Source organism: Canis lupus, chromosome 19 (assembly GCF_048164855.1).
Source record: "Canis lupus baileyi chromosome 19, mCanLup2.hap1, whole genome shotgun sequence".
Classification (NCBI taxonomy): Eukaryota; Metazoa; Chordata; class Mammalia; order Carnivora; family Canidae; genus Canis; species Canis lupus.
In genome coordinates this window covers 45,085,255-45,111,012 of record NC_132856.1, presented here as the reverse complement: position 1 = coordinate 45,111,012, position 25,758 = coordinate 45,085,255, and the positions used below count along the sequence as shown (strand labels likewise).

General features: G+C 41.5%; 1 protein-coding gene and 1 long non-coding RNA gene across 5 annotated transcripts in view; one reads left to right on the top strand and one right to left on the bottom strand.

Moving 5' to 3' along the window:
• KIF15 (kinesin family member 15) overlaps positions 1–23,025 on the top strand; it is a 78,293-nt gene extending 55,268 nt beyond the window's left edge. For 2 of the 4 annotated variants that reach the window (XM_072786545.1, XM_072786546.1), the window contains 16 exons: positions 324–489; positions 3,119–3,269; positions 3,477–3,562; positions 4,544–4,613; positions 4,989–5,075; positions 6,133–6,237; positions 7,346–7,468; positions 11,430–11,576; positions 12,154–12,255; positions 12,520–12,684; positions 14,625–14,734; positions 17,114–17,186; positions 18,063–18,100; positions 21,595–21,760; positions 21,983–22,114; positions 22,444–23,025. In XM_072786545.1, the coding sequence (XP_072642646.1) occupies positions 324–489; positions 3,119–3,269; positions 3,477–3,562; positions 4,544–4,613; positions 4,989–5,075; positions 6,133–6,237; positions 7,346–7,468; positions 11,430–11,576; positions 12,154–12,255; positions 12,520–12,684; positions 14,625–14,734; positions 17,114–17,186; positions 18,063–18,100; positions 21,595–21,760; positions 21,983–22,114; positions 22,444–22,500 (1,778 nt within the window). In that variant the 3' untranslated portion in view covers positions 22,501–23,025. Of the gene's footprint in view, positions 1–323; positions 490–3,118; positions 3,270–3,476; positions 3,563–4,543; positions 4,614–4,988; positions 5,076–6,132; positions 6,238–7,345; positions 7,469–11,429; positions 11,577–12,153; positions 12,256–12,519; positions 12,685–14,624; positions 14,735–16,296; positions 16,407–17,113; positions 17,187–18,062; positions 18,101–20,504; positions 20,605–21,594; positions 21,761–21,982; positions 22,115–22,443 lie in introns of those variants that run through there. The other 2 variants (XR_012012106.1, XM_072786547.1) reach the window with 2 other exon arrangements.
• Positions 5,324–25,694, bottom strand: LOC140610463 (uncharacterized). The gene is made up of 3 exons (XR_012012112.1): positions 25,347–25,694; positions 9,552–9,720; positions 5,324–6,891 (listed from the first exon to the last, which is right to left on the bottom strand). It is a non-coding gene; the product is annotated as an uncharacterized lncRNA (long non-coding RNA).
• Positions 25,695–25,758: the final 64 nt, after the last annotated feature.

The window sequence follows — 25,758 nt, the reverse complement described above, 5'->3', positions numbered from 1 at the left end:
AAATTTTCATGCACATGCTACAGGAGAAATGTAGAGTCAAATGGCCTGCAGATCAGAGACAGATGTTAAGTCTCCTTTTTTTGTAGAAATACATCAAAAATCTTAAGCAAAGGGGAGGAAGAAAATAATCTGAGTGCCCCTAGGTACCAACCGCTTGGTTGTTTAACTTTTTTTTTTTTTTTTGATTGTTTATCATCTTAAAATTGGTATCTTTACTTTTTTGCTGTTTGTGTGAAGATATCCCTCAAACTTATTTACCTACTTTGTTAAAAAAAAAATTATATAAAGAAACCTGTTGAGAGTTTATTTTCTTTCTTTCTTAGTTTTGAAAAGTGAGGTGCATGACCTGCGTGTAGTTCTTCATTCTGCAGACAAGGAGCTGTCTTCCATGAAACTGGAGTATAGTTCGTTCAGAGAGAGTCAGGAGAAAGAACTGAGTAGCCTTTCTGATCGACATGCGCACACACAGCTTCAACTGGACAGCGTCAGGTAGAGTTGTTCTGTTATGACGTCCCGTTGCTGGTTGGCCTGCAGCCTGGGCCTACTCGCTGTGCAAGTGCTATAAACCCAACCCAAACTAGTTAAACAAAAAGGTAAATTATTGGCTCACAATACTGGGGAGACCTAGAGGTGATTTTGGTTTCAGGAACAAACTAGATTGAGTTTCAGAAGATATCATCAGTGCATGTTCTCTCTGTCTCTGTGTCTCTGCCTGTATCTGTCTGTCTGTCTTTCTGTGTCTCTCTCTCTGTCTCTCTCTCTCTGTCTCTCTAAGTCCCTGCTCTTTTTCCCTCAGTATGTTGCCATTACTCTGTCCTACTTTTGAGAGCCTTCCTTTATGTGACAAGGAACAGATTGCCTCAGACAGCTCCATCTTCTGCCTCTTAGCATAACGATCCCTACAATGACCTCTCTCCCAGAAGCCGTGTATCAGTCCCAGGGAAAATCCAAATCAGCCTTTCGGGAGTCATCTGCTTACCTTTGGGCCAATTACTCATTGAGAGTTTGGGCCAATTACTCATCAAGAGTTTGAGATGGCATGGGCCCAACATAGTACCTTTCCAGAGGAAAAGGTGTGCTCTTACTAGAAGGGACACACAGTATGAGACTGACTAAATCAGCAGTTGTCACTATTGTCCATGGTAACTCACCTGAAGCCAGTGGGAGTCAGTGCTAGTACTCTTGAAACAAAGGAATGATAGACAGAAGTTGTTTTTACTATTCTTCTTGCTAATTTCAACCTGTTGTAAAACCATTTTGTGGTGTCAATGCCAACTTGTGGGTCCATGGCAATAACTTAATAATAGACATCTGGCATGTGATACGGTGAGTGTCAGAGACGTTGCAAAGGTTTAAATCTGCAATTTGTATGTGTTTTCCCCAAATGTAAGGAATTAAAATAGAGGAAGAAAACCTGAGGTCTGCAGACCAAATCCATATAGACAGGTTTTTACTGGGCCTGCCCAGTATGATTTGAAAAAGCTTAGCATAGCATTCTCAAAATTGAAAGCTTTCTTATAAAAATCTGTCTTTTAGCGTCCTCTGAAAATCCCATCTCTGCCATGTGAATGACTCTTGAGACAGAGTCTCACCCCATGAGACAGGGGTGTGTGCAGAGTCCACATGCCCTCCACTGCCCCTACACACTGTCCCCAGCACCAAGACTCCAGCCAGTTGCCATTTGTCATCCCTGGTGCACTGTTGTTTTTTCTTACACCTGGCATCTGTTTTCAACATCTTAGTCACTGATTATAATCTTGGCTCTGTTGTAAATTAATTTTGTGTGATTTTTTTGAAAAGGTCACTTCAACTAATCTCATTGGGTTTTAACTTCCTGATGTTCATGTCAGTTCAAATAGATCTAAAATGTTAAGAATCCCCACAATATTTGACTATATGCTTAAATTCTGTCTTAAAAATAGCGAGCATATTTCCTTGTTTTTTTTTTTTTAAAGATTAATTAATGTATTTATTCATGAGAGACACAGATACAGAGACATAGGCAGAGAGAGAAGCAGGCTCCATGCAGGGAGCCCGATGTGGAGCTCGATCCCGGGACTCCACAATCACACTCTGGGCGTGAAGGCAGAAGCTCAACCGCTGAGCCACCCAGGTGTCCTTATTTCCTTGCTTTTTAAATTAGATGCAACTTAATTTTTCTCAGTGACTCAGGTTTAACACTGAGGGCATCACTCTCTGGGCTGCTTGTACTCCATGGCCTTCCAGGCAATGAAGAGGCCCCTGCATGAAATAGCACAACACCACTGTGTGTTTCTTGAATCATTTGGCTGCTTTATATATACAGTTTATATCATAAATACATCCCCTCTTGTTCCCGTCTCTTGTCTGTATATCTGTCTTTAGCAGCTGATTTATACTGCTTTGAAATTTGCTGCTTCTGCCCTGCTTCAGTTAGTAAAGCAGATCAATCCCCATCTAATGACCTGTGTATAAGCTGGGACATCTGTTTTGGATGGTGCCAGAGTCAGGTTCATTGTTTATAAGTTCTTGGCCAAGCTCTGGATGTTTGGGTGTGTCATAAAATGTGTGGAGAGGAATGAGGGGATGAGAACCTAAAAAGCAGGAAATAATAATTATATGAATTATGAGAGTTTTGTCTGAGGGAGTTTACTCTCTTGATCAAATTAAAGCCCCATTTGCCATCTTAAAACTTTCCTAGAGTTCAGAGAATATGTGATGATGAATGGATAGAGGTGAGCTACCACCAAAACTAAGTTAAGGCCAGTCCCTAACTCACATGAGAGAGGTTTAGGTCTGGCACCCCCTAAAACGAATCCATGACCCTAACTGCCCATCAGTTGCGCACGTGCAGTTGAGACCACGGGAGGAAGAATGAGGAGGTAGGCGGCTATAGGCTTACATGCCCACCTTGTCTTTTCCATCCCTATCACACTGCTCTGTGGTCCAGTGTGTCTTATATGTTTGTGCATTGTGGGCATTCCACACAAGTTCATGAGGAGCTTTATGTCAGTCAAGGCTTCTGTAAGTTGGGAATGGTCTGTATGTAGATGGGAGAAGTGGAACTGCCGATAATCTGACTAGCAGAACTACATTTAATGTTTATATTTACCATTGTAAAAATGTTTTCCTGATAAAGATTAGAAAAGGAAAAGCTTCTTGAGAGCAAAGCCTGCCTACAGGATTCCTATGACAACTTACAAGAAGTAATGAAGTTTGAAATTGACCAACTTTCAAAAAACCTACAAAACTGCAAAAAAGAAAATGAAACTCTGAAATCTGATCTGAATGTAAGTTAAGAAGGTTATTGCTTATTGATGAATTTGTCCTGGATGTGTGATTGTTCCCTGGAGCACAGGGCAAAGTCTGTTTTGACCTCTCCCTAACTTCCTGTACTGGCCCATCATGCCTGCTGACATAGAAGATACTTGATGTGTTTGTTGATTACACGTTGCTAGTAACCATTACTTAAAATCTGATGTGACGTTGTCTTTTAGAATTTGGTGGAGCTTTTTGAGGCAGAAAAAGAACGCAATAACAAATTATTATTACAATTTGAAGAAGATAAAGAGAACAGTTCTAAGTGAGTGCTATTTATCTTTTCCGTTAGTTGACTAGAATATCATTTACTACCATATTAACTTGAGTTACTTTTTTATTGCTGATACCCTGTAAAGTTATTTTTTTTTAAGCATTTTAAAATACCAGATTCTTTTGTGTAAGAGGGTAGAGAAACTTAATTTTTCAAAAGCATTTGATAAGCAGCTGTGATACTTTTGAAACAAATTGCAGTTGGTAGTGATCAGAACCCAGGGCATTCTCTAAATAAATCACAGTAATTTTATAACTGGAAGGTGGGGAACTGATTTTTATTTCTGTCTCTACTGTTCTTTTTCTAGCTGTTCTGTTTTTCTCTTGGTCTCTTCACATGAATGCCATTGTCTTTCTTCCTGCTCTCTCCCAAGTTCTTTCCCTTAGTGATCTCTGTCAGTCACTTGGCCTCAGCCAACAGGATGCTCATTACTCTAGTGAGAAGAAATTGTATTTATTTATTCAACAAATGCTTGTAGAGTTCTTAGTATGACTCAGATTGTCTTCTGGGCCTGGGGATACAGGGGTGAATACATCTAGTGGGCCTACATCCTAGTTTGGAAGCAGTTAACATTTAGTCATTTGTTCATATACTAGGTGATATCCAACAAGCCAAGCACTATTCTGGCAAATGCCAGAACATTTATTTAGAAGTAAGACTGAACAAAATATCCCCATCCCCATGAGTTTCACATTCTAGCACACAAAGATAGGTAATAAACAAATGCTTATGTTAGCCAGCCCTAAGTGCTCTGAAGAAAAAGAAAGTCGTAGCCCAAAGATGGGATCTCCTTAAATAATTGTTGAAGAAACAGGTAGATATCGGACTCCTCCTGGAATGCAATGCCTAACACCATGTGTGTGCTGCACAGAGTTCTGTTGCAGTTCATTGAATCTTTTCTGTACAAACACACTTAATTCCTGTTTCTATTGGAATAAGTTGTGAATAAAAAAAATCATTCTTTTCTTCCAGAGAAATCTTAGAAGTTCTTGAGGTTGTGCGTCAGGAGAAACAGAAAGAGATGGCCAAGTGTGAGCAGCAGGTGAGTGACCTCTGCTCTAATTTTAGAGTTTGAGATCTGTAACTTCTGTTCCTGATGTTGGAATAGGTGTATTAGAAACACGGTTTCAGCAGTCAGGTGTCAGAAATTGGTAGTAAAAAGAAGGACTTGTTGGTTGGTTGTATTATTTTTGAACTCTTGCTTTCCTAACTCCTAGATGGCTAGTCATACTTTCTTGGTGGTCCCTTGTTGGAAACCCACAGCATCATCATTGCCTGTTAACCCAGCTTCTCGTTTTCAAGTTTTAAGCTAGAGAGCATTGTGTAATGTGAAAAGCAGATTTCACCTCCCCCCTTTTTTTTTCTATATGTGTGTGTGATTTAATTTTTTTCTCAAAATACTTCTTTTTCCCCATAGATGGCAAAAGTACAGAAACTGGAAGAGAGCTTATATGCTGCAGAAAAAGTAATCCATTCTCTGGAGAAGTCTAGAGATGCTGACAAGGTTGGTAGAGGCCAAAGCTGCATCCCTTGGCATTTTCTTTAGAAGTGATCCTTTAACGCTCTAGTTCCTGCTCCCACGGTGACTGGTAACTGACATTTCTAGAGATGCTTAAGCCTTGTTCATCTTCCGAGGTTGCCAGAGAAGGAGGTCTTCTTTTCTTTTCTTTTCTTTTCTTTTCTTTTCTTTTCTTTTCTTTTCTTTCTTTTTTTTTTTTTAAAGGAGGTCTTCTATTTAAGTTAATACTCCATGTAACTACAGGGGCAAACTGTTGTCATTTCTGTTGGCATCGTTTCTAAAACACATCCTGTCAGTTTAACTAGGATACTGTTAGTAGGACCTTTTCTTGTTGGCTCTGAATCCTGTAATACAAAAACTGTCAAATCCCTGCTGTTGATTTTCACCAGAATAGTAAACAAAATATGTATGTCCAAGTGTAAAATTCAGTATAAATTCCTTAGGGGCAGCCCTGGTGGCTCAGCGGTTTGACACTGCCTTCAGCCCAGGGTATGATCTAGAGACCCAAGATCGAGTCCCACATCAGGCTCCCTGCATGGAGCCTGCTTCTCCCTCTGCCTGTGTCTCTGCCTCTCTCTCTGTGTGTGTCTCTCATGAATAAATAAATAAAATCTTAAAAAAAGAAAAAATTCTTTATATGCCTACCCCTAATTCATTCAGAAAAACCAAAACAGATGTTTCAATAAAAGAGTATAAAGCCATTAAAATATAAATTGATAATGTGACATCTTTTGCTAAATAAAATTGACTTCTCTGACTGTCATTAGGAAAGACAAACTTTGTTGTTTAAAAGTGATCTCCTCCTAGGGCGCCTGGGTGGCTCAAGTCAGTTAAGCATATGTGTTCAGCTCAGGTCATGATTTCAGGGTCCTAGAATTGAGCCCTGTATTGGCCTCCCTGCTCAGTGGGGAATCTGCTTCTCTCTCTACTCCTCTCCCTGCTTGTGTTTTTTTTCTCTCTCCAATAAAATCTTAAAATTAAATAAAAATGATCTCTTGCTTAATGCCATTGAATATGAAGATATTGTTTCTGTCCTCGTCAGGAAGTTGTAGCTGACCTCATGAGCCAGATCCAGGAGCTAAGAACATCAGTCTGTGAGAAAACAGAAACCATAGACACCCTGAAGCAAGAACTGAAGGACATAAGTGTAAGTTGTCACTGACAAGATAGCACATTTGAGCACAAGATGCACTTCACAGATTCCTCAAGAGTTTAACAAATGCTCCACCAGAAAAAAAGATTTCTGTGGTCATAACGGCATGCAAATATTAGTACCACAGGTTTCTGGATTTGCAGAACTTCTAGAGAGCCTTGAATATGCTCATGTGCAGTGTGTGCCTCTGGGAGGTGGTATAGGCTGTGGCACTACTCGGACCACCTGGGCCTAGGAACAGTGTTCTGTGTTCACCCTTTGATCAGAAACGGACTGGTTGTGGTCTGTGATAGTAAAGGGTATGTAGTGTTCCTTAACTGCTTCAAGAAGAAACCTTGACAGATTTTGGTGAAGTTCAGAGACATTTGTTACATAGTGAGTTTTTGCATTATTGGACTTCATGGTCTCAAGTAACTACTTTCCCTTGCAAGTATCTAAGTGGAATGTTGGTGCTTCCTCCTCACCTCCGATCAGGGTGAAGGCTTTTGTCCACATTCCCCATTCCTCTGCTACAAAGGAAGCTTGCTGTTCTCCACATTTATTGCAAAAGACATCTCCTGATAAAAGAGCGATAATATGGGGTGCCTGGCGGGCTCCGTCAGTTGAGGGTATGACTCTTGATCTCATGGTCATGGTTCGAGCTCCACGCTGGGTGTAGAGATTACCAAAAAACAAAAACAAAACCAGAAACCTTGATGTGTTTTCACTGGTACCTATGGGACTTTTTGACATCTCTTCACCATTTGAGCATTTACTCTTTCATTCCTTCATCCAACAAGTACTTACTAAAAGATTTGTGGTAATATCATCACCTCAGAGCTCAAACTCCTTGTTCTTTTGACCTAAAAATAAACATAGTAGGGGCACCTAGGTGGCTTAGTCCGTTAATCGTATGCCTTCGTTCAGGTCATGATCCCAGAGTCCCTGGGATCGAGTGCTGCATCCAGCTCTCTGCTCAATGGGGAGTCTGCTTACCTCTCTCTCTGCTCCTCCCCCTGTTGTACTCTCTGTCTCTCCCTCAAATAAATAAGTAAAATTAAAAAAAAAAAAAGTAAACACAGTAAAGGAGACCACTCTTGTATCATAATTTTCTTTTCTGCAGTGCAAGTACAACTCTGCTTTGGCTGACAAGGACGAGAGCAAAGTGTTGATTAAGCAACAGGAAGTGGAGATTCGGGATCTGAAAGAAGCCCTTAGACTGAGAATACTCTCTGAGGACATAGAGGTAGACTTTAACACATCCTGACACTTGTTTTTCCCCTTGTTGATGTTTATATGTGTATGTGTGTGGGGAGGTTATTAATGAAGAAATAGAGGGCTTTATAAAGGAATAAGTCAAGGGCAGCCCCGGTGGCGCAGCGGTTTAGTGCCGCTTGCAGCCAGGGTTATGATCCTGGAGACCCAGGATTGAGTCCTGCGTCGGGCTCCCTGCATGCTTCTCCCTCTGCCTGTCTCTTTCTCTGAATGAATGAATGAATGAATCTTTTGAAAAATAAAGGAATAAGTCATAATTAGAGCCATTTTCCCTAGAGTAGTTAGGCCATTAATAGGTAACATTAAAATTGTTATATTTTGGGATGCCTGGGTGCCTCAGCGGTTGAGTGTCTGCTTTTGGCTCGGGGTGTGATCCTGGAGTCCTGGGATCGAGTCCCACATCGGGCTCCCTGCATGGAGCCTGATTCTCCCTCTGCCTGTGTCTCTCTCTCTCTGTCTCTCATGAATAAAGAAATAAAATCTTTAAAAAAGAAAAAAATTATTCTATTTTATCCAGTTGATTGATTTTCATTGTGCTGACACCTCGTAAGTTCCTATAACTGACCCTCTTCCTGAAAGGGACCAGAGTGGAAGCTGTGTTTACTTGGTAGAGTGAAGCAGGGAGCAAAGAAAGAGCAGGTTAACAGTTTAACCTCAGGGTTGCCTCTTGTGTCTTAGCTAATATAGGTTTTCAGGTTTTTTGTTGTAAATTTATGTTTTTTAATATTTAAGGGTACTATCACAAGGTTCAATATTCAAATTATGTAAAGCAGTATACATTCCCTCATGTATCCTTTCAGAGATATTTTAGGCAAATCTCATATACATTTTGTTTTCCTTTTCTCACACAGATGGTAAACACACTAAGTATACTGCTCTGTGGTTGCTTTAGAAATAAAGTTTTCTTGCTAAACTATGCTACCCATGAAACAAACTCAGCAAATACCTATTGAGCCCGTCTACCATACATCCTTGCCTGACTTGGCATTTGTGAATGGAGGAATGATTGAAGCACTGTTACTTACCTCAAAATATGCCATCTAGCTTAAGAATTAGATGTATTTTGATGTAATCAATGGCCTGAGAGCACGGGAAGGGGAGGAAAAGATTGATTGAGGCTGGAGAATTCCAGAGTGCTTCCCAGAGGAGGTAGGATTTGTACAAGACTTTGATGGGGGAGGGAAGCTCGGCAGCTGTGGGTGTTTGGGGGGGTGGAGCAGTCCCTATCAAGGCTGGAGGTGAGGGAGTCTGTGTCATGGAAGGTCTCGAGAAGCATTGGCTGTATCTTTCAGGAAGCCAGGGCAATAGAGACTTTAGCTCAGGCCAAAGATGATGAGGCCCAGTCCAAAAGTGCTGGTGGGGATATAGGACGAGCTAGAACTGAGCAGTGCATCAGAAGTACCACTGACAGTTGCTGTTGTCTGTAGGACGTGTACTGTGGATGCAGGAGCAGTCAGAGTAGGCACCAAGGGCTCCAGCCATAATGACCACAGATGTTTCTGTGTACCCCTGAGATGGACAAATAGAGGTCTGGGGGAAAATTAGTGGAGTAACTTTTACACACACTAGTTTTGAATTTTTGAGAACCTGTGGGGATAGATATCCAAGGCCCATATTACCCAGTAATTTGTATTTATATTCTCCTGTACCCCAGGAGGGACTTGAAGCTGTTAACATATATACAATGGAAGGAGATTAAAACAGACAAGTAAAATCCAGGTCAAAGGAAGATAAGACAAGTAGTAGGCTGTTAAGGGCACAGGCTGTGGAGTTGGACTGCTTGGGAGTCTGAGTCCTGGCTCTGTGACCCTGTGAAAGTTATATTTCCCTCTGTGCCTCATTTGTCACATCTCTGGAGCAGAGATAATAATACTGCCTCGTGCGTAAGAGGAGAAGATGAAATGAGGTAGTATATGGAAAGTGCTTAAGACACTGGCACCTTGTAAGTGCTCAGTCCACAGAAGCTGGCAATATTTTTTGGAGGCTTGTTGAAAAGTTCTACACAGTGTCAACTAACTATACTCTGATTTAAAAAAAAAAGAAATTAGGGGTACCTGCTGTCTCAGTTAAGCATGTGCCTTTGGCTCAGGTCATGGTCTCCAGGTCCTGGAATTGACCAGGCGTCAGGCTCCCTGCTCAGTGGGAAGCCTGCTTCTCCTTCTCCTTCTCCCTGCTGCTCCCCCTGCTTGTGTGCTCTCTCTGTGTCAAATAAATAAGTAAAATCTAGAAAAAAGGAATTAAAAGGAAAAATTAGCACACAAAAGCCACACCCTGAGGTCTTGTACAGAGTATAAAATAGGACTAAAAATTCAGCTGGGTGCTGCCTGTGGCCAGAGGGCAAAGGGAAGTCTCGCTGTGTGAGTGGGAGTGGCTGAATGATGCTTGTTCAATATAATTTTCCTAAAAGCTCTTCTTTACTCCCTTTGTCTCCTTATATCTTTCTTTCTCTTCCCTTCTTGAAAAAAAAGTATGACTCTGCATATTGAAGTATCTTAGATTCAAGTGGAATTTACCCCACAGTCAGTTCACATCCCCTTTTTCCTCATCTCTCAGCTTTGTTAGCTAACGTATTTACAACTGAGGACAAAGGGGTCCTTGCCTTGTTCCGTACAAGAGCCCGGAAGACTCAAGAAAGACAGACACATCCTGGTGGTAAATGGACACAGGAAGGTACATGAGTAGCTCCCCCAGGGAGAATAGAGTGGCCCAAAAACCTTGCTAAAGTCAAAGAAACGCAAGTTAAAAATGGAGCTACTTCTTGATTTTATGGCTGGTAAATATTAAGATCCAAGGAAGATATTCAGAGAAGGATGATTACTCACACTTCTGGTGAGGTTTTAAGTCCAGCCTTTAGGGAGGTGGTCTGGCAATGCACAGCTTTCATTTTTTTTGCATAAGCTTTGAGTTTGTACTTTTAGAAATTAGCCTAAGGAACTAATCTAGATGTGAGAATATAACACATATAATAATGAAAAATTCAAATCAGCCAAAATATTCAGTGATGGGTTAAATTGTAGTGCATTCATAAGATGAAATCAAGCCTACCCAATGAAAAATGATAGGGTAAAGGAAGGAATATGTGGAAAAGTGTGGTGCATCAAGCATGTCTATATGTGTGCATGTATCACATTTTTCCACAGTACTCTTACATTTATTATTATTGTACGTGACATGTACATGATACATATCATGCATAGTATTCTCTATAAAATACTGTACACATTAACTTATGTGTAGTTATAGAAGTTTACATATATATACACATACATACATGTATATACATATATACATACACATTTGGAAAGTTATGGTAAGCAGATTCTGCTCTAACTTGGTAGGGATCGCATGCTGTGTACATAGGAACTATGCAACCCATAGGACTCCTAATTCTTCTGCCACTCTCCAGCAAGCTACTTTGCTGAAACTCTAATGGCCTATGACACTGTAGCAGTGTCTAGTGACTGCCTGGATCCTCCCCAAGCTGGCTGAGGGCCATTCATCTTTACAGCTGTTTACCTTCCAACATATAAAGGACTAGAGTCAGTTGGTCAGATAGCATCTAAGCTAGAAACCTGTGTCTAGAGTCCTCCTCAGGGAAGAGCAATAAACTTTGAGATCCTGGGGGTGAGGGGAGAGGTTCAATATTAGGGGGAAATGGGTGGAATGGAGTTAAACTGCAATAGGGATACCTGTATGAATTTCCTGTGATGTTTCTTTTTTGACCTGTCCGCTTCAATATTAACTGCTTGGTTTGCTTTGGAATGAATTATCACATTAGCAAAAAAATACATAAATTTTAAAAAATGAAAAGTAAAAGTTCTGCCTTAAAACATTCTTAACCTTTCAGGATGGCACATAGTGGTGATTTAGAAATCCTTAGTGGAGTCCACAGTTAAGAGGAATCTTCCTTTTTGGGGGTTGTCTCCTGACAGAGGGATATGCTCTGCGAGGACCTGGCCCATGCCACTGAGCAGCTGAATATGCTCACCGAAGCGTCAAAGAAGCATTCAGAGCTACTGCAGTCTGCCCAGGAGGAGATGACCAGGAAGGAGGCCCTGATCCAAGAGCTTAAGCACGAGGTGAGGTCCAGGGCCTCAGCTCATTCTCTCCGTATACAGAAAGAGGGGGCCATCGGGGCACTTAGGTGGCCCAGCAGCGCAGCGGGCTCTGAATGACTTGGTTGCTTATGTGGGTTCTGCTTTGCGTGGCTGCCTCTCTGCCAAGCCTTAGCACCCCCAACATGTGCCCTCAAGTCTGACCCCTGGGGCAAGGTTATGGCTGACTTTTATTCTCTTGTTGGCTGTTTTTGTTTTTTTTTTTTTACATTTTATTTTTTTCAAATGACCCTTTGATGACCTGTGAAGCTTAAAAAAGTCTTCAAAAATCATAAATTAAGTCTGGGAAAGAGCGGGAGACAAGAGGGTCATAGCAGCAACCACAGTCCACAGACATCAATGGCAGCTGCAGGGTTTACAGCCATAAACATTGCTATGGTTTAGGTTGGTTTTAATACCTTACTGCTTTTCAAATTATTAACGAAGTCTGAAAAAATGAAATCTGTATCTTCCTACCTTGGGCAGCTTGTCTGTTCTAACAGGACCGTGGGTCCCATATGATTTTCTAACTTAACATTTTACCTCTGTTCAACTTTCCCAGTTGAACCAGAAGAAGGAGGAAGTAGAACAGAAAAAGAATGAATATAACTTCAAAATGAGACAGCTCGAATACGTGATGGATTCTGCTGCTGAGTATCCCCAGGTACTTATCAGAAAGAGTGTATTGCAGGAAGACTGAAGTTTCGTGGGTGATAAAAGTTTGGAAATTACGAAGACCGTAGCTTCGTTTTTGTTTTTGTTTTTTTTTCCTTAAGTACTAGTGTTTTATTTGTTTTTCTTGGACAGGAATTAGATTAGAACAACAAGCTAAACAGCTGAGTGTTTTGTGTGCTTGGCATATACATTTACAACGAAATCTTTATAAAATGTCACTTGAATATTTGGATGAAACTTAATTTTATTTTAGAGCCCTAAAACACCACCTCATTTTCAAACACATTTGGCAAAACTCCTGGAAACACAAGAACAAGAGATAGAAGATGGAAGAGCCTCTAAGATTTCTCTGCAACACCTTGTAACAAAGCTAAATGAAGACCGGGAAGTCAAAAATGCTGAAATCCTCAGAATAAAGGTAACTGGATGATTTTTTTTTCCCATAAATTTAATCTTTTAAAATAAACAGTATCCAAAATAAATAAGTAAAATAATATCTTTCACGGTTACTGACAATACAAAAATTCAACAGATGGAACTAAAGGATACACAGGAAAGCCTTCCTCCCCCTGCTGACTCCAAACTACCTAGATGGCCTGTCCCTGAAGGCCCCCACTGTAGCCAGTTTCCCATATAGTCAAATCTGTTAGCATTGGCTCCCCGCCTGTTTGTTTTTTATGATGGTATCATACCCGGGCTGTACCAGCTACTCTGATCACAGAGCTGCCTGTCTTAGACCCTTGCCAGTTTCAGAGCTAAGGTATGCTCTCTCACTACAGTTTTAAGTTTGTATTTTTCTTATTAGGAATAAGGTAGAGCATCTTTGTTTTATCTGTTTCTCTGACCTATATCCTCTGCACATCTTTCTATTGTTGGACTTTTCCTTAAAGATTTGTAAGTATTCTTTAGATATTAGATCTGCTTCTGTCTGTGGTAGTTAAAAATACTCTCCTCTTATTTTCTGTTCCTTTAAACTTCTTCTGGTTTTTTGTTTTACCCAGTGACTTGGGGAGTACAGTGATTGTATATGCAGGGAGTGTATTTAGAGGAGTATTGAGGGCCAGGAGGTGTGGGGAGGAATGCCTTGGTGGGTGGTGTGTTGGTGTGGAGGGGTATGGGTGGAACAACAGATAGGATGCTTCCTGGAAAATTGCATTTAGCCTGTGAGATCACTGCTCTGTAGTGAATTTCTGTTTAGCAACAAAATTAGCTGACTGTAACTAAGTTACAGAAAGTACGTGAAGACAGCATCTCTCTTAAGCTTTGTTCCTCATGGAGATCATTCCTTGTTTTTTTATTTAGGGCAGCTCTCAGTATGCCGCCATCCCAAGAATGTGGTTGTTACCCAGAGTTGGCATGATTTTAGTACTCAGAAGAAATTGGGTCAGGTTAAAAGAAATCAAACAATGGAGACTCCTGGGTGGGTTCAGTGGTTAAGCTCAGGGCATGATCTTGGGATCCGGGATCGAGTCCTGCATCAAGCTCCGTGCATGGAGCCTGCTGCTCTCTCTGTGTCTCTCATGGATAAATAAATAAACCTTTTTTTTTTTTTAAGATTTATTTATTTATGATAGAGAGAGAGGCAAAGACACAAGCAGAGGGAGAAGCAGGCTCCATGCCGGGAGCCCGACACGGGACTCGATCCTGGGACTCCAGGATCGCGCCCTGGGCCAAAGGCAGGTGCCAAACCGCTGAGCCACCCAGGGATCCCAAAATAAATAAATCTTTAAAAAAAATAAAGATTTAAAAAAGAAAGAAAAGAAATCAAACAATGGACAAGTAGGAGTAAATAAGAAAGGACACTCCTTGCAGACAAGTATTTACTTCTTCCGGATAGTTTTAAATGTTCATGATTTTTGCATTAGAGTTCATGTAAGGATTTTGAATGATGGGCTGTGACACATAAATTGTACACTGCATGCAACGGTGATTTGACAGTCCATCCGTTATGCTCTGATCACCACAAGGGTAGCTACCATCTGTCACCAGACGTTATTACAGTGTTATTGACAGTATATTCCCTACATCATTTTTTTTTATCAGCATTTATTAAATAGAATCAAATAGAACATTTATCAAAGTAGAGACTTTTGAAAATCTTTTCTCATAAAGGGACTTTAATGAATTATGTGATATCAATAAGAGACTTTTGTTTTAACACACTGTGGGTTTGAAAATAAGTGACAGTTTTAGACCCCAAGCGCTTGTCATACTTTTTATCCAGTGATAACCAGTGCAGTGTTCTGTACATAGCAGGAGCTTAAGATATGAATACGTGTCTCATTTGTGGCATTGGGGAGCAAAATAATGCCTACTACAACATGCCTTCTGAAAAGATATGATTCAATGTCTCATTAGGAGCAGTTGTGTGAAATGGAAAACCTACGTAAGGAAGCTGAGCAGTTGAGAGAGAGAAACTGGCTCCTGCAAAGTCAGCTGGATGATATTGAAAGAAAAAAGGACAACAGGTAAGAAAGAGCCACCAGAACTCTGTGGGCTAAATCTTGGCCTGTCTGGGTGTAGTTAGATGAAAGCGGTTGAAATTGGTTTCACGGCATGCACAGTTTTTATTGCTAGTCCAGGGGATGCTCCATCAGTTGCTTTTAAGTCAAGTCTGATGAGCGGGGGCTGCTTTTTCCAGAGTGCCAGAATAAGGCTTTCATGCTCTTGCCTACTCTGTTAACCTCTATGTTGTTATAGACTACTGAAATGAATTTCAGACACGTGAAACATTTGCACCAAACTTACTGCTATTTTAAGAAAAGAGGCATGGGGTGGCAGAGCAAAGACCTCGATAAGACAAGGTTTGAGAGGTCCAACAACAAGAGAGGTCCAGCAGAAAAAGAGAGAATTTCCTACCAGTTGGTTTTGCTTCATGACCCATGGTCCAGGAAATGCTCTTGCGCAGGAAGGAGCCTTAAGAGAAGCGTTACCTTGGGTTGAAAGTCCTGTGATTTTGGACAGTTTTTAACTTTTAGTATTTCAGTATCCTTAGCCATAAAATGAGGAGAATGATGGCTCTCTCACAAGGTGTTTTAAAGACCAAAACTAACATGGATAAAATGCTGGTTATAGCACTTGGCCTGAGGGGTGTCACTCTCAATAAATGGCAGATATTAGATATAGAAAGTAGTTATGATCCTGCCCTTCTGTGAACTTTCTGAGTGAGGGATTTGAGATGAGGGTGGCCTGGAAAATTAGGTGGCAAATTGAACTGAAGCACAGGGGGTCTCCATTTAGGATAGAGGCCCCTACTGAACCCAACTTCCCAGAATAGGGGTACCTGCTGTTCCTATTGTTGCCAGCAGGTCTTGAGCAGATGCTCTCCCCTCCTGCAGCTCCCCTTCCCTGTCCAGAAGCACTGTCCAAAACCTAACTAGTACAACAGATACTTGAAGATGGTAATGGTGGCTGTGCTCACAGCCTATTCTTAAACGCTTCAAGTTTCAGTCAGCACTAGAAATGCTCATTCTAGTAGCACTGCGCCTTCCAGCTGATTCCAATGTGGGTAGCCCGCAGTCTGCCCATCTACTTTCCACATGTTCCACCTTCATGTAAAGAAAAGCACTGTACTTGGTACACTTGTCTTTTATCAAGAGCTAGTTTGAGCGTGGAAAATAGAATGTTTCTAGCTCATTTGTAAAATCGCAATGAAAAGTACTCTTTCATAGCCACATGTTCCTTATGAGGATCCATACAGAACCTCCTTCCTAAAAGATCAGAGTGGGAGAACGCTGTGGCTCAGGGGTCAGATCCAGCCCACAGCATGTCTGGTGAAGAAAGTTTTACAGAAGCATAGTCACGTCCCTTATTTAAAGATTGCATTGGCATTATAGTAGCGAAGTGGACTAACTGTGACAGACACCCCATAGCTTCCAAAGCCTAGAATATTTTGTCTGGTTCTTATCAGAAAAAACTTACCCACTTTTGGATTAGAACATAGGAAAAAAAAAAAAAAGAACATAGAAAACACTTCTCTAATGGTTTCAAGCATTTTCCTCACTGAGGTCTCATTACCATTTCTGTCTAGGCTGCCAGATTCATTAAGTGAAAGAAACTACTGGAGCTTCTATTTTCCTTCAAGAAACGATCTTTTGCTCATCAGTGAGAGATATTTCTAGAGGAGCCTGTGGCATTCAGGCAGGTTCTGCTTGGGGGTTGTCCCCCTGGTGTAGGGGCTACCCACAGAAACTCAATTCAGGATCCTATCCTGGTCAAGCTCACAGAGATGGACTCCCATTAATCAGATTCGTGATACTGAGGCATCATCCAGAATGTGATTTCCTTTATTTAGAGGAATGTTCCTTTTCCATGAAGAGATTTCTATCTGGTGCTCAAGGAATCCCTTTCCTGGTGTCAGCATACATGGGACAGCAGAGTGCCATCAGAAAATTGCCAGCTGACCCTGGATCCAAGCAGAGGGGGCATTGGGGCTCCATGTGTTAGGCTGGCCTAAGGAACCCTCCCCATTCCAGAGATGCCCCCTCCCAGCTGATCACCAGGCTTCTGAACTGCCTGTGTCTCTCACCCCTTTTGCTCACATTTGATCTTCATATGGTACCACTCTTGGCTAAATTTCTACTTTATTTCCCACCAAGCCTTGACTGGATTTCCCAGCTCTGTTCATCTCATTTTTGTACGGGAGGCATCCTGAATTCAGGGGAGATGCCTGATTTCATCCCCTTATATCAGTCACATTTGTGAACTGTGCAAATAACTTTGATGACCTAATCACCAGAGTTAGCTTTTCATTGCCTAACTTGGCATTGCTGCCTATGACACATAGGAAATTGATATTTGAATATGCCTAACTGAGTTTCCCCATTCTCCGTTTCTCATCTCTGTAGTGAACAGAATCATCCAGATCATCAACAGCTGAAGAATGAACAAGAAGAAATGATCAAAGAAAGACTTGCTAAAGTACATTTTTTTTTAATATAATAGTTGTGTTTCCTGTCTGAGAAATGCATTTGTGGTTATATGTTTTAGACACCATTTGACTTTGGAAATTTCTGTCCCTTCTGTATCCCTACTATTAGTTTGATATTTACCATCAGTATTTAGACCTTGCTGGTAATTATGAGCGAATTTGTCTTCATGTTTCAGTGGTCACCCTTCTGCTGGCACCCTCACACAGAGTTGTCCATTTATTTTATTTATTTTTTTTTTTTTATAAAGATTGTATTTATTTATTCATGAGACACGCAGAGACACAGGCAGAGGGAGAAGCAGGCTCCATGCAGGGAGCCCGACGTGGGACTCGATCCCGGTCGATGAGGGTCTATGGTAGATCCCGGTCGATCCCAGGTCGATGCCCTGGGCTGAAGGCGGCATTAAACCACTGAGCCACCCAAGGATCCCCGAGTTGTCCATTTAGAATAGAAGCAGGTAGGGGCAGCCCGGGTGGCTCAGCGGTTTAGCTCTGCCTTCAGCCTGGGGTGTGATCCTGGAGACCCGGGATTGAGTCCCATGTCGGGCTCCCTGCATGGAGCCTGCTTCTCCCCCTGCCTGTGTCTCTGCTTCTGTGTGTGTGTGTGTGTGTGTGTCATGAATAAATAAATAAAATATTAAAAATATAAAAGAATAGAAGCAGGTATAGGGTGCCCATGGGAGCCCTCACAGGGCCTGAAGTCTTGAAGACAGGTACCCCCTTTATGAGTGCACCATTGGAACTATGGAAGAGGATTTGGTTTAATTGATCTCATTACCATGAGGGAGAATGGACTGCTGGCTCTTAATCTTTTTCTTAGCAGTGGCAAAAACTTAAGCCATCTTTTTCTTTTTATCTTATTACAGAATAAATTAGTTGAAGAAATGTTGAAAATGAAAGCAAAGTAAGTGCACTGTTTTGTAATTCAAGTTCTTATAGGCCTTTTCTTTCTTCTCCTCTAAGGGAAGAAATACTATATCCACAAGGTAAGTTAACTCCTTTCCTTTCTCTGGTCTCTTCTGATTTAAAACCTTGAGGCCCACCTGAGACCCATAAATCAATACTCTTGATTGCCTCTGATATACACACACACAGACACACATATTTTGTTGAAGTTTGATTCAGTTTGCCAACACACAGTATAACACCCAGTGCTCATCCCGTCAAGTGTCCTCCTCAGTGCCTGTCACCCAGTCACCCCATCCCGCCTCCCGCCTCCCCTTCCACTTCCCCTTGTTTGTTTCCCAGAGTTAGGAGTCTCTCATGTTTTGTCACCCTCTCTAATTTTTCCCACTCATTTTTCCTCCTTTCCTTTCACTATTTCTTATATTCCCTGTATGAGTGAAACCATATAATAATAGTCCTTCTCTGATTGAATGCCTCTGGTCTTGACTTGGGTCTCTTTACATGTGTTCTGTAAACAGGATTCTAATTCGTTCATCTAGTTTTTTTTTTGTTTTTTTTTTTCATCTTGTTTTCATATTAATTTGTATAAACTTACAAACTGCCTCATTCTTGGATGAGCAAGATATACTGTGTTTTCTCTCCAGTTCAAAATAAGCAAACTGGTTGGTATTAACAAATAAACATTAGAAAGATGGTGCACTCTGAATAGATATTCATCTGGAACAGAGGGTCCTCAAACATTTTCACTTGTTAATTCTGAAAAGAATTCTGAAACACCATAGACCCTCATGCACATTTTTGGAGTTTACTTTATGTCTAAAATTTCTCATTGAAATTTTACATAGAAGCAAAGGGTAGAAGTTCCCACATACTGAACATATGCCATTTAGGAAGAAAGTTCTTGGTGTCAGGATGGCCAAATGGTCTAAAGTACAAGACTCAGGCTCCTGCTTGTGGCTGGGATTTCTGGTCTCTGCATGGAGATGTGGGTTTGAATCCCACTTCTGACATATCCCCACTTTTGTTCTTGCAATCCTTCTGAAAACTCTCACCTTGAACTTGGCCACTGAGATAAAGCTCCTGGTGGTGTTCTCTTAAAAGTATCCAACTTACTTGATACTTTCTACCCATTGAACAATACAGGAACAAATTCCCACACCTAAAATTATACATTGTTCCTTTTGCCTTTCAAATTCTGTTCCATACTTACACAGAATTATAACCTAATTTTATATATGTCTGGGAAATTTTTGCTGATTTGCCCTATCATGGAACTTGGCAACAAAAATATGTATACGAATGGGAAATAATTTGTAAAAGTTTCTTGTATCATAAAAGTAATTTGTATTCATATTCTAGTGCTATATTTTTTCTGGATTGAGTTTTCATTACAGTGTCCTTGATTTATTATACGTTTTTATAAATTATCATACATAGTAAAACTTAAGTGGAAATGCATCTCCCAGTGCATTTTATCTTAATGCTTTTGCTTCAATTACTCATTATTCTGTTATACTTAATTCTGGAATGAGACATTATTCAGTAGCACTTTTTTTCCTGCTTTTTGTTTTTATACCTATAAGTGCTGAGAAATCTTATTCACATAGTAAGTAAATGGCAACAGAAGGAATTTTGTTAGAGTCCTGTCATGCAGTTATTTGAACTCCTTCCAAGTTAATATGTCCAAAATTACATTGTGATCTGTCATCAAAAATTCTTTTTAATGACCAGCTGACGAAGATCACCTATCCTGTAAAAGATTTATTACCTGCTCATTTGCTTTATAGCATCAGAGTATAGATATGGAACAGAGCTTGTTCCATACTTTGATCTACATACAAGCAGTTTAGGGACTGGCTCCTAGATAGGTGTCGTAGAGCTGGAATAAAAATGTGGATTACTTACAGGCTCTATGAGAATGCAGCTATCTGATTTTTGTTGAATTACAGCAATTTTAGAAATAATAGCCATTTTAAACTTTCTAACAAAAAGAATAAAAGCTAAGTTGGCATGTAATTTATTTCATAGTCTAGTAACCAAGCGTCTCCAGTGATACTGTCCCTAGAAGATACAAGACCTCACAGTGTGGGCAAGTGAAGCACACACAAGAAAGTGGCATACCCAGTTTTATTGGTTCCAACCTACAGCAGTGATTTTCACCATAATATTATCTATTTGTGTATGTGGAGATGCTTTTAAAAAGCAGGAGATGTTTAATTTCATATTACAAGAGGTCTGGAAGTGCATTGATGCCATCAGGGACCCATATCCTTCCCATTCTGCTTTAGGCAGTCTTGCTTGTGGCCTCTTGGCCATAAGATGGCTGCCATAGCCCCAAATGTCATAAATAAGAGGATCACAGTTTGCGGTGAGGTGAGTTCAAAAGGGCTTTCTTTTGTCAGGGGAAAAGAACTCCTAGTAGCCCCCAAGAATCAGCCTGTGCTTTGTGGCCAGAATGAACACACCTCTGGCAAGTTGAGGAAACCAGGATCTGGCAGCAAGGTGAAGAAATCATGCTTAGCATAGACTAGCTTTTTTTTGTTTTTGTTTTGTTTTTTACCAACTCTCAAGAACTGGGTGTGCTTCTCCTTTTTTTCCTTTTCCTTCAAAATGAGTTTTTTTTTCAAAATGAGTTTTTATAAGCAGAAAAGCAGCAAGGGAATGGCTGTTGGATAAGCAGCAGCAAGGTTTGTCATGTCCCAGAACCTTTTCATCAAACTAAAGCAAAGTACCCAAGACAACAGAACAGCTCCAAATGAATTAGAACATCAGTGCCCTCCTCCCCACACTGTTCTGAGGTTCCATGGAATGTAGTCTGAGTTTATTTTATTTTTTTTTAAGATTTATTTATTTATTTGTGATAGGGAGAGAGAGAGAGACAGAGACAGAGGCAGAGGCAGAGGCAGAGACACAGACACTGGAGGAGGGAGAAGCAGGCTCCATGCCAGGAGCCCGATGTGGGACTCGATCCCAGGACTCCAGGATTGCGCCCTGGGCCGAAGGCAGGTGCTAAACCGCTGAGCCACCCAGGGATCCCCCTAGTCTGAGTTTAAACACTGCTCCTGAAATTAGTTTGCCTTAAGTGGTATATGAAATTCTTTTTTTTTTAATTATTTTTTTATTTTTATTTTTTTATTTTTTATTTATTTTTTTGGTATATGAAATTCTGAGTATGATGTCATTAAATAATCCTTCTATTCCAGATGCTGTAAAATATCTTTCTTAAATTACATTTGCTCCAAAGTTCCAATTCTCAATTTTTATTATTTAAAAAATGTTTTGACAAGTTTTCCAAAATGAAAGTCTTGGATAAAATAACAAAAGAAGCTTATCTGCATCCCTTGCTCTCTCCCTCTGCCGTCAGTAGGGGAGGGCTGAATACTAGTGACGCTTTCAAATCAAAATTCTGGGCTTGGGTAAAAAATGTCTCATTTGAATATTGTGGTAATTATGTTCCTTTGGGATTCCAGAAAGTGATATTTGTTGTTACAGCCTAGAAGAAGTCCAGAGTGCTCTTCAGAACCAAGAGATGGACTGCCTTAGGATGGCTGAGGAAGTTGAACGAACTAGAACTTTGGAATCCAAAGCATTCCAAGAAAAGGAGCAACTGAGATCAAAGCTAGAAGAAGTGTATGAAGAAAAGGAGAGAATATTCCAGGTGCATTTGTGTGTTGGTTCTTTTGTCATGTACATAGGCCATGTCTGGGATTGGGTGTCTGGTGGTTCAGAGTTGCTCTGGCATGTACAGGGATGTATGGCCCCCAAAGCCGGGAGCCTGGGCTCTCATGCCCCATGCTCTTGGACGGGAGGAAATGATGTTATTGTAAAAGGAAAATTAAGAGCAGCTCATTTTCCCCTCCCTGCACTGATTTGCCTGCAGGAGATGGAAATGTTAAGGAAGCAGGTGGAGTGCCTTGCTGAGGAAAATGGCAAGTTGGTCGGTCACCAGAACCTACACCAGAAGATTCAGTACGTGGTGCGGCTGAAGAAGGAGAATGTCCGGCTTGCTGAGGTAAGCTCTGGACCTAGTGTTCTAGGTAAACTCAGTCTGGTTTTAGAATGATTGTTTCATTAAAGTTTAATTATCAAGTCACTTAATGCTTTCTTCAGGGAACTCCTTACTGAATTAAAAAAAAAAAAAAAATCAGTCATCATTATTCCGAGCGTAATTCAGTCCTTTGTCTGAATTTGTATGCTTTTGTATAGCAGATTCTTGTTTAATGTTACACGTAGTTTACAAATTGAAAATTGTGGTCTTAATTTGAAATATAACTTAATGAGTACAGAGAATAACTTCCTCTAAGCATTAGAGCCTTAATATATTTTTTTTTAATTTCTCAGGAGACAGAAAAGTTGCGTGCTGAAAATGTATTTTTAAAAGAAAAAAAAAAGGAATGAATCGTAAAGATCTTGGTCATCACCTTTTTGGAGACTTTCTTTCCTCTTGCAAAAGTAAGCCCTACCCTGCGCATCTAATAGCTGAATTAAGGAGCACAAGTACTAACTCCATACGTGACACTGGGGGCTGACCCCCAAGTTTCTGATGAACGTTCTGAACCAAACTCACCCTGTAACAGTCAGCAGTCTACTATTTTGAAGTTACCACCCCACTTCAAAGCTTTAAATCAATTGTAAATACTGGGAAAACCTTTTGCCTTTTTAAAATAAAAGCCGGTAGCTAAGGTTGACAGTGGATGTTGGCCAGGTTATGTTTTTTCCTTAGATACTACCTACCATAATCTCCTTTGCGTCTTATGTCAGAAGCTCTAACAATATGAGGTGATTTCATAACATGACTGATTGCGTAGCACGTGCGAAAGGCACACATGTTAATATAGATTATTTTTGTATTCTTGCATTTTTCAAAATTAATAAAATTTCTTGAAAATAAAGTTTAATAAAGTGATTTAATTGTTCACTTGAGAGAGCCAAATGAAAGACTTGTTTATTCAGCATCCACTTCATGAGCACCTATTATGCGTCGGTCATCTGTGAACAAAGAAAACAAAGCCTCCTGCCCTCAAGAAACTTCTCTGTGTTGACATTTTGTTCCTTCTCTTTGTGAATCCTGTTCCTTTGTGTGGACGCGCCACATTTGAGAGCCATCTGAGCTATTGGCGATTTGGGAGTTATTTTGAATAATGCTGCTATAAACACTTGTGCACCAGTCTTGGGGACTGTGTTTCCTATGTCTTGAGTAGAAACCTAGGAGTAGAATTGCCAGTAAGCTTGTGTTTAACTCTTAAAGATCCGGGCAGCCCCGGTGGCGCAGCGGTTTGGTGCCACCTGCAGCCCAGGGCGTGATCCTGGAGACCCTGGATCGAGTCCCACGTCGGGCTCTCTGCATGGAGCCTGCTTCTACCTCTGCCTGTGTCTCTGCCCCCACCCCCCTCTCTCTGAATAAATAAATAAATAATCTTTAAAAAAAAGAAAAACAAAACTCTTAAAGATCCTGCCTCACTTCCAGATGTGCTGTTGCGCTTCACCATCCCTGTTCTGGTCAGCAGGGGGTTCGGTTTCTCCAGATCCTCCTCAGCTCCTGTGACTGTCAGGTGTTTTACTGTAGCCATCCCCATAATGGCTTATCACTTACGTTCTCCTAATGCCTAAGGATACTGAGCATTGCTTACACATGACAGGACACTATACTTGGCAATCCGAAAGAGGCAAACTGACATGCTACGATGTGGATGGACCTCCCTCAACACAGAAAATGAAAGAAGCCAGACCCCAAAGACCACATACTGTATGATTCCACATATGTGAAGTGTCCAGAAAGGGCAAAATTATGGAGAGATAGAAAGCAAATCATTGGTTGCTTGTGCCTGGGGGTGGGAGTGAATGACCATATGGGTGTAATGGGAGCTTTTTAATGTGGTAGAAATGTTTTGGTTTGTGGTGTCCCTTACACACATTTAGCTCTATGAATTTACTAAAAACTAAAATGTTTTCAAAATGGTTTCATTTGATGGATTGTAGATTATACCTCAAAAAAGTAGAGGAAAGGCAATTTTAAAAAGTAATGCAGGGTGGGGCACCTGGGTGGCTCAGCGGTTGAGCATCTGCCTTTGGCTCAGGGTGTGATCCTGGAGTCCTGGGATGGAGTCCTGCATCGGGCTCCCTGCAGAGAGCCTGCTTCTCCCTCTGCCTGTGTCTCTGCCTCTTGCTCTCTCTCTGTGTCTCTCATGAATAAATCAATAAAATCTTTAAAAAAAAAAAAAAGTAATGCAGAATTGAGTTCTCAAGGGGTAATAAATAAATCCCTAAGAGCCAGAAACAAAAAAGGAACTAAACATCACACTCTAGGGGGCACCTGGCAGCCCTGATGGTGGAGTATGGGACTCTTGGTCCTGGGATCAAGTCCTGCATCCAGCTCCTCACAGCAAGTAGGCTTCTCCCACTGCCTGTCTCTGCCTGAGGCTGGTACTAAAGAGACTGGGGTCTTACCCACCTGTGGGAGTGTCTGGGACCTGCCAGAACAAAGGACCATGAGCTGGGGAGGCTAGAAACATACTCTCTCACAGTTTCTGGAGGCTAGAAGTCCAGAATCAAGGTGTTGGCAAGGCCATTCTCTCTGAGGGCCCTGGGGAGCAACTGTTGGAGGTGTTTCTCTTAGCTTGCAGCACTGATAGCAGATCTTGGCGCTCCTTGGCGCTCCTTGGCTAAAGAGAGACACATCAATCTACCTCCGTGGTCACACGGCCTTCTAGAAGGACACTAGTCGGGATAGGGCTCACGCTAATCGTATCTGCAGTTGGCTCCCTTTCTGAGTAAGGTCACATTGACTGGTGTGGATTAAGATAAACCTATCTTTTCTGGGGGGGTACATAATTCAGCCTTTAAAGAGCCGTTGTCAGGCTATCCATGCCACGAAACCACCCTGTGAGAGAGGTCGTAAGGAAGGACTTCAAAAACTTTCCAAATGGAAAGAAAATGCTGCTCGACAGTTCGGGGTGAAATCATACTAAAAGAAAAAGACCCATACAGACTATGCAAACTACTTTCTAACGTGTGCTACATATAAAACTGCATAGACGGAAAGTACTCTAATAATGATTTTCCTGGAGAGTGGAAATGGTCCTTCATACACTCCCAGCACTAAACTTTGAAAGACGTGTACTGCGTTTTACAAAAAGTATTTTAAGCAAAAATAAGTAAGCAAATAAAATAAATTTTAAGCATTTAAGTGCACAGGAAATGAGAAGCAGCGTGAGTCCTGGCCTTGGGAGCGGACTAAACCCTACCCGCCTCCTGGGTGAGCACAGAGGTCTCCGGCGCCCTCTGCCGGGGCGGCTTTCCCCTTCGCGGATCCCCCAACTGGAGGATGCAGGTGAATCCCCCGCCGGGCTCGTTGGAATGCGAGATTCTGATCCAGGGGTGTTGGGCAGGGTCTGGGGTTCGGCATTGCAAACAGGCTCCCAGAGGAAAGGGATGCGGGGGCACACTCCGTGGCGAGGACTGCAACTGCCGAGTCCCGGGCAGTTTTACTTCTGCAGCGGCGACCACAGGGGCGCGGCCCCGGACTCACACGCCAGCCCCAGAGGTCTCCCCGGGAAACCTAAGCCCCCTCGCCCCGCGGAGGCCCCCGGAGCTCGGCCCCGCCCCTCGGAGGCCCTCGCCGCCCCCGGATTGGCCTCCCTGCTCACGTGAGCACCG